The sequence below is a fragment of the Triplophysa dalaica genome, chromosome 23, assembly GCF_015846415.1.
Source record: "Triplophysa dalaica isolate WHDGS20190420 chromosome 23, ASM1584641v1, whole genome shotgun sequence".
In the NCBI taxonomy this organism is placed as follows: Eukaryota; Metazoa; Chordata; class Actinopteri; order Cypriniformes; family Nemacheilidae; genus Triplophysa; species Triplophysa dalaica.
The window spans coordinates 2,622,087-2,631,063 of NC_079564.1; the positions used below are offsets into that span (position 1 = coordinate 2,622,087).

General features: G+C 37.8%; 1 protein-coding gene and 1 non-coding gene across 2 annotated transcripts; one reads left to right on the top strand and one right to left on the bottom strand.

The window, feature by feature from the left end:
- Nucleotides 1–4,833: 4,833 nt before the first annotated feature.
- Nucleotides 4,834–8,366, top strand: dnajc5b (DnaJ (Hsp40) homolog, subfamily C, member 5 beta). Its single transcript, XM_056739034.1, has 4 exons — nucleotides 4,834–4,940; nucleotides 6,875–7,088; nucleotides 7,236–7,410; nucleotides 8,281–8,366. Exons 1-4 carry the CDS (start codon nucleotides 4,834–4,836, stop codon nucleotides 8,364–8,366), a joined length of 582 nt encoding a protein of 193 aa, XP_056595012.1.
- A 395-nt stretch (nucleotides 8,367–8,761) lies between these two features.
- On the bottom strand, nucleotides 8,762–8,846 carry trnay-gua (transfer RNA tyrosine (anticodon GUA)). The gene is given in 2 exon segments: nucleotides 8,762–8,797; nucleotides 8,810–8,846. It is a non-coding gene; the product is annotated as a tRNA-Tyr (tRNA).
- Between the last annotated feature and the right edge of the window lie 131 nt (nucleotides 8,847–8,977).

Genomic DNA, 8,977 nt, shown 5'->3' on the forward strand with positions numbered 1-8,977 from the left:
TCACATCACGTCCTCGTATTTCTTAGCCAATAGGCGCACAGTGACTTATGTCAGACACATTCTTATTGGACTGAAGTGTGAGGAGCGTTTGAGACAATGCCTCCCATTGGCTATGATATGACGCCGAAACCAAGACTGATTTATGCACTCGTTCACTGAGTGTACTGTACGGACCTCAACAAGGGTATTCCACTACAACGGGGTTTGCCCTGCAGCCGGTCTACATCATTGCCAGTGATTACCTTTCCTGTATGAGTCATCCAATTTTTCGAGAGAAATGAGCTAGAGTTAACTTCTTTCAATAATAAAAGCCAAGAGCATCCTTGCATGGGGTTTTTCTGCCATTTTTATGTAAACAGGCCTCATTATTTAAGAAGTAGCTGAATTGTGACGATAAGTTAACTTCATGTTCACGGTACAGTAACCTACCTGTAATTGACAAATATCTCTCTTATTAGGAATATATCTATACGTCATTTTTAATATTTGAAGTGTATTTATAAATGGACGTAGCACTACCTTACATCTGCACTGTTGTATATTACACTGGTTTGGACTCTCTTTTTTAATTGTAATAGCTGTATTTGACATATATGTGACCCTGGACGACAAACCAGCACGGGAACATTTTTAGTAATCGCCAAAAATACAGGGTATTGGTTAAAATTACAGGTTTTTCTTAAATGCACAAAATCATTAGGATATTAGGTAAATATTATGTTCCTTGAAGATATTTTATCAATTTCCTACCGTTAATGTATAAAAACTTTATTTTTGTGAGTGGATGGCCTGCAGTAGTGCTTCTGATTAAGAACTTCAAAGGCGATTTTCTAAATATTTTGATTTTTTTGCAGCCTCAGATTCCAGCTTTGTAAACATTTGTTGTTCCGCCATATATTGTCCCATCCTGACAAACCATATATCAATATAAAGCTGTTTTCTTCAGCTTTCAGATGATTTCAATTTTGAATTTCCCCTTAAGACTGGTTTAGTCGGCCAGGGTATGTATAATCTGTGTAGTGTTATTTGTATGCACTATGGGTATGAGATTAACGCAATTTCAATCCTATATATGTATGTAGTGTACATTTGGCAGAATTTACAATAAAGCAGACTTTGACTTGTTTCACAGAAATTTAAGACCGAGCTCTTAATAGGTTTCAACAAAAAAGGGTCGAGCTCCAAGTATCACCCACATTTGACTAATGTATTGACTATAAAATAGGACACATAAGTCTAGGGTTTGTACCGGACAAACACATGTTCAGTTTACCACCAAACATTCTTTATTCTGGTAGTTCCTGTGAAGGTTCACAATTCATCTAAGAAGACTAAAGAAATTGTGTAATTTTTGCAGTTTTCTGATGGTTGTCTGTTTGAGGCGTCCCTCTAGCTCGACCGGTAGGGCATCACGTTGACGGTAAGGTTGTGGGTTTGAACCCAAGACACACACATTCTGATCAAATGTATTATTCGAATGTAGGCCTACTGTAAATCGGCCTCTTGCGTCATCGTGTAACTAGTGCCCATTGTCATAGTCCGGGCATCTGTATTATAATGCGAAAATTCATACATGGAGATTAATCCCCTCTTCGGTTCATTTGAAGTCAAGTCGTAAAGCTTTGCTGTGTTAGCGAATGTTTTAACTTGAGTTGCTAGAGACCGGGGGACAATAGTGAACTGTGCCATGGCAACAGAGGCTATATGCCAGTGGTGAGTATAATTGCACCCTCCCACCCCATCCCCACAGCTCACAATACAATTCTGCTGAACCAAACCCCTCACCATGCAATCCTAATCCGTTTCTAGGCATCCTACCAAAACCAAGCCAATAAAAGAGCTTTATCGCGTGTACATGAAAAAGTTTTGACAACCATTCTTTTTGGAGTTAGCCTATTTCTTTATGTTATAAATTGAGTATAAAAATGTAAGCTTTTTGTAAATATATCTACTGAACATATATTATGGATCCAGTGTGATTTAAACAATTATGTGCATTGGTGTAGTAATACACTTACTCTTAAGTGCACATTTATAGTATCACTATTTAAAACCTCCCTCGGTTGGGATTATGAATGACCAGATTTTTTTGTCCGGTCATTTATATACCTGCACATCTGTAACGCTGTTGAGTTTCAAGGACTGCTATCTGTCCACTGTTACCACTCGTGGCCCAGCGTGCTGCTCATTTGGGAGTCTCACATTTCCTGACTGAGGGGCAATCATTTCATTAATGGTTTGTTTCTAAGGCTTAGTTTGCCACAAATGCCGTTCCCTAGGCAGACGGCTTTGCAGGAACAGTCTCCTGGGGAGCCCATGATTAGGGGTTGCGAGCAGCACACCTGCTAATTCCCCTCGAGACACTATGTATCCACTTGCAATCCGACCTGCGCTATGCACCAGTCATCAGGAAGCAAGGGGAGAGCTGGCATAATTGATACTGCCGGCTGACGTCAGTGGCGGCTCTAACCCGCAGGACTGTGCAGTCACTGGTGACTTCCCTGTTGTTTTGACTGCTGCATCAATTTCACATTGTTCTGTGTCTGTGTGTAATACAAATATAACATTATTTTATCGCATAATTTAGATACATATATCAATGTGAAATCATTTTATTTGCTATAATGTGGCACTGTGATGACATTATCAAAAGTGTGTTGCAGATTATGAACTTTATAGGCCTATTGTAAAAAGGCTTTTGCTCAACCTTGCCGGAATAAAAGATCCTCAGTTGCCATCTTGTGGTAAAACAAGGTAAGTGCTACATTTTTTTTCCACTGTTACTCGTAATTGTTATATTAACAAAAGATAACTAAAATTAAAGCATAACAAAATAAAGTTAAAGCATAACCTTAATATGATCATTGTACTGTATTACTTAGCATACATCAATGACAGTAAGTCATGTAAACATTGTTTCATCGTTGCAAAATACTTTATTTATGTTAATCAATAACTGGGCAAAGAATACAGTGAAGATGCACATTTGCACTTAAAAATGTTGCTGATTTGAAACTGAGCGTCATATATATAAATATATATATATATTTATATAAAAATATATTTCTATATATATATATATATAAATATATTTATATATATGGAAGTCACTGGTGACTTCCCTGTTGACTTCCCTGTTGTTTTGACTGCTGCATCAATTTCACATTGTTCTGTGTCTGTGTGTCATATATATGAAGTCTTTATCATGTCGGAGTTTCTGTGGCATTGTTTTTTATGTGGGATCAAATACATTTTGAAATAAAGAAAACTTCTTTGTGACGTACCTTAAGCAAGTCTGTATTTATTTGAAGAAAGATGTGATCTGTAATGAATGAGATTAAATGGAGAGCAACTGCGCCTCAGATATTAAAAAAACATAATTCTCACAAACGTCCATTAGGATATAAGATATCAACAATGTAACAAACTGAGCTCAAATTTGCCAAGTCAATAATATAAAAGGTTTCAATATGAAAATTAGGAAATTTACACAAATCCAGATTATTTTATCTACAATCCACGTTAATTTACAGCTCCATATTTTTAAACCCTTAATTGTCGTTTTTTATGAACCGAAATTAGATCTGAGACTTAAATGAAACAACTGAGAATCAATGAAAATGATCTCAGCTATGAACTAGCAACCTCTGCGAAATACAATATTCCTCTGGACTTTATGACGTTTTGTTCAATAATACATCCTTGCAATTGAGACACGTTGAAAATAGCTAGTAGTTACAAAAGGAAACCACAAGATGGTGACTTTGCATCAGGGAGAAATTTTATCAATCACATTGTTTCTTCATGTACCCATATAATGTAAGATTCTACCAGACAACTTAAGCCTAATCATGAAACATGACATTTAATCTTTCACGCATTCTCATCCAGAGTGTCAGTTGTGGCAGATCTGTGGACACCGGTTAAGCGGTCACCCAACATCCTCCACCAAAGCTTTCCTCTGTTGCACGAGCACCACCGTCTCATGAAACCCAATGAAGCTTGCTGGTAACCATGTTAAATTGGCCTAACGTTACCTGAACTCATGACTAGCTCCATGTATAATTCATCTCCTCTGTAATCTACTCACCATCACAGAAGGAACCTGACTCCATTCGCCTGTCTATCTGCACTGGATGTGGACTAAACTTTGGAGTCTCTTCTCTTAAACAGGTAAGAGAACTAAGAACCTTCTTTGTGGTTTTGCAGCATTGCTCAGTGATAGCCATTTTAACTTCTCACTTTTCAGCAGTCAGCACATGTAAACCTCCAGAAAGGCTGTATCATTTTTAGAAGTATTTAATATTCAATGAAGGCTGATTACAAATGATGGAATTACTCAGGCGTGGGGGTTGTGGAGTTTATCAAAGAATCCACTTCAAAAGACAGTTCTATGATCTCTTCTGCAATAAGTGGATATCATGTCTTACAACTGCGGGATTGCTTGTAAACTTTTGTAAAACAAATGATATTTGTTGGTAACAATACATAATGTCTTGATCTATGTGGAAAGAATGACGTTATAAACGCAAACAAAACGTCATGCTCGGACACGACCCACTGCAAAAATAAAGGTTCTGTCAGGCTGTGTGGTTTCATAAAGAACGATGAACATCCAGAGGACATTGTTGTTGCACAAATGGCACTTCGTAGTCAAGAACAGTTCTACAGATTATAAAAGAGGTTAAAAATATTCTTTTAAATTAAAGTTTTTTTTGGGAAACCAAAAATGGTTCTTCAATGACACCGGTGTGCAGAACCCTATTTAGCACCTTTGTTTTCAACTTGATCATGCGATTTATCGACATGTCTTTTGATTCTTTGTTTAAGATCATGACTGAACAAAGGCAACGTGCACTGTCGACATCAGGAGAGGCTCTTTACCAAGTACTTGGTCTTGACAGAAACTGTACCTATGATGACATCAAGAGGTCCTACAGGTAAGAGGTGATTCACATACGGTTTTCCCAGAAGCTTCGCAATTGCTATCTGCAAAGATACTTTTTGCAGAAAGCCTTCTGGTGTGAACGAGGGAGCAGATGAAGAAAGTGCAAAACGGCGACTGGTTCTTTTATAATCTCAGCCTTCAGCTGAAGAGCTATGAATATAATATGACTTCCACAAAACTAAAATATTCATTATGCCGAACAGATGGCATACCTTATTTTACTGGGATCAGGAATGATGAAAGAATCCTGCATGTTCATGGGGGCAGAACCTGTGTGTGTGTGTTGGCATGAACGATTACCCACTTTAAGTTGGATAATAGAGTGAAACGTGCACCTCTTGCCTTCAGGACACCAGGAATATGACATCATTATGCGGTCGCCCATGTCTGTTGGTTGAAAACTGCACAATGTGTTATACAACACAGGACATCCTGGGGAAAAAAGATGTACAAAAAGTTACATTCATTAAAAAATGATCCCTATTAAAAATAAGTGTGAACAAATTCATTACTGAAAATATGTTTTCAACTATTTTGCTCCGTCAACACGTGTCTCGTTCTCTGATTTCTCTTGAAATGAATGTGCGACTTCTGTTTTTGAAACATGAAGGCAACAAGAAGAGAACTTCATTAGACAAGTTAATTTCAAACGCCACGCTGATGTTCCAACAGTTATAGTTTCTAATTGCTTTCATTTACACCTTGTTCGAGAAGGCATTTAGGCCTAAATGGTTCGCATTTTAACAGCACTTGTTTGTGGTTAATGAATATATAATCATCACAACTCTTGCAGACGCCATTGGCTTAATCAAAAATTAACAAGCAAGCATGCTCGGATCGTTATAAATTGTTAATAAGAAATTACAGTTTTTGGTTGAGCTGCAAAAAAGAACATAAATTATACAGATTATGGGGCTGTGCTATTGTCTTTCCATCAACAGCTGTAAATTTAGAATCAAACTTCTTTCAAGGCCTATTTTCCAAAGTGACATTTACATTTTACGCATTTGACAAATGCTTTCATCCGAAGCGACATACATTGCATTAGCCTACACATTTGTATCTAAGTTTGCTCAACGCCCTGGGTTCAAACCCACATCCTTGACATTATAAGCATCATGATCTTACCACTGAGCATCATGAACACCTACAGGTAAGAGACATATGTCTACAGTGCAGTCACGGTCAAGCCCATGACATCAAAATCATTCTGAGACCTTGATAATATTCAATGTTCGGTATCTGAGATTGATCCACTAACATTTTGAATATACAGGGATATAACGTTTCACAACATTATAAAATGTCAGCTGAACTGCAGTGCTGCACATGAAGATCGAGTCGGATCGAGACATTCATTGTGAGCAGACCCGGTCTGAATCAGACACGCAGACATTTGCAATGCGCGGCTGGTTCTAATGGGAAAAATGTCAGATTTGGTGACGTTCCTCTCTTCACACCGAGGAACTACTGGAGGCACTAATGGTGTCTGCGGTCTTGCTGACACACAGACAGGTTAAGCTGTGTGCGCAGAAGACAGCTATAGCAGCTAAAGATCACACTCCGTTGACATCATCAAACAGACAGGGAACATTTTAAACACGGTAATGAGTCTGTTCTCACAGCGCTTGAGTCCTAAAATAGGCCCTTTTTTTGTTTCTTAAAAATAATTATTGTTAAATGCCACTTCAAGTCAGTCTCCCGTGCTCACAGTCATGGAGTGGATATGCATTCTTTCAGAGATTTTGAGTAAATAAATACATCTCTGGGGTACATTTAATATGCACAGATGTTTTTTTTCAAACGAGATTTTCAGTGCATGTGTAATCTCGTTATATCTTTACCCTTTTGTCACAAAAAATGTATAGCCTAGGTTTTCCTATGAAGCTTTTCGATTGACCTGGAATGTTCTTCCTCGCATTTTAGGAAGCTTGCTTTGAAATATCATCCCGACAAGAACCCTGAGAACCCAGACGCCACTGACAAATTCAAAGAGCTCAACAATGCACATGCGGTTCTCTCAGACAGCACCAAAAGGAACATTTACGACAAGTACGGCTCTTTGGGCCTGTATGTGTCACAGCAGTTTGGGGAAGAGAATGTGAACACGTATTTCATGCTCTCCAGCTGGTGGGCTAAGGTGCAATGTTTTATTCCTCTCTTTTATTTTTTTGTCTTTTTTAATACACTTGAAATGTATAAAACGGCATTCAAATGTTATTCTGATGTCAACTCATTCAGAATCTAAACTAAAGCCTATGTGTGTTTGTCTGATTCTCATTTGTAGGGTCTGTTTGCCATCTGTGGCTTGCTGACAGGTTGCTATTTCTGTTGTTGTCTGTGCTGCTGTTTCAACTGCTGTTGTGGAAAGTGCAAACCCCACACACCTGGAGAAGAGGACCCCGAATCCTACGTGTCCCCGGAAGACCTAGAGGAGCAGATCCGTACCGACAATGAGAGGGGTAAAACTTATATCTCTATGACAACAATACTGACCTGATGGAAAACTATTTGGTTTTATTTCGTAGTACAGAAAAGCAGAAACTGTCAAAGATTTTGGCTCTTCACAGTCACCCTGCTTACAAAAATAAACAGATTTGATACTTCTGAGCCAGATGTTTGGATATAATGCGCTGTTCCTCCGCCAGTGAGCTGTAGGAGGTTTTTTACATCTTCTGCAGTCCCTCACAACAGTGATAATTACAGTCTGAGTCATTTCTCAAAGAGTGTTTGATTTCTAGTTTTTTATAGCATTCTCACAACAAAAATAAACAATGTTCTTACGTACATTTGAAAGGCAGAATGCAGGTTGGTACAAAAAGAAATATAGTTATTTTCCACATAATGGACAGCAGTTGATCTAAAAACACACCGTGGACAAATCAAAATTTGCTTTGTTTGCTGAAGTCACCTAAACAATCATAAGAATTCTGTATTTATTAAGAGTAAAATTATTTGATAAGGAATAACTTTGAAACAGAATCATGTACAAAATAAATCCTGCTTTAAGACATCAACGTCATCCCCTCATGGTCTTATTTTAAAAACTATCTAGGCACAGAACAGCAAGAAAACCTTGTAAGCCAGTGGGCTGCCCTTCAAACCAGTAAAACAGAGCCAGCTTTGGAGGCTCAACGAGGTCATAAGGGTGCAGCCAGCAGGGGCAGGCTAACAGCAGATTGCTGGGACGTCCTTTGAGCGTACAAAACACTTTTCATTTCAGCAGGACGTTCAATTAGGAGTGTAAAATGGAAAGACATTAGACAAAGTATCCTCTTGTATTTTCCACATTGATCATTTGTGACCTCTCTTGTGTGATTTTGGTTTTCCAGATGGCGACACTCCGATTGTGCTACAGCCAACCAATGCTAGCGAGAAGACCCAGCTGATTGGTGATGGACATAGAACGTACACCTAAAGGAACCCCATTATGAGATTAATGTTATACAATTCTATTTAGATATATGGATATGTTTGGATATCTTTTACAATATACAGCGCACGTGAGGAATTATGAAAAGAAAAAACCCAACCTCTTAAAACTGTGTTTGGCCATGCTGTTTGTAAATAACAGATATTATTCTATGCTTATGTTTTATGTGCAACAAGAATGATGAACTTTTCTCTGTGTATTAATAAAATTATATACATAACAGGATTGAATTGAATTCAGTTAACAGAAGTTTTTAGATAATATCTTTCAATAAATATTTGAGTTGCACTCGAATATATAGGCACATGGTATAGTAATGTAACAGACATATACATGCAAATTTACGCTCAACATATAAAAACGAGATTACAAAAACGTTTTCCTTCGAGCCGGATTCGAACCAGCGACCTAAGGATTACAATGGTCCTCTACAGTCCTCCGCTCTACCAACTGAGCTATCGAAGGAGGTTACATTTTCACGTCAAACTAGAGGTTTTAATCATAAAAAGGACACGAAAGTGACTGAATCGAAAAACTTTTCAACATGTAAAGGACGTTCTTTTAATAAAACATAGTTTAAGATAAAGAAAAAAAAT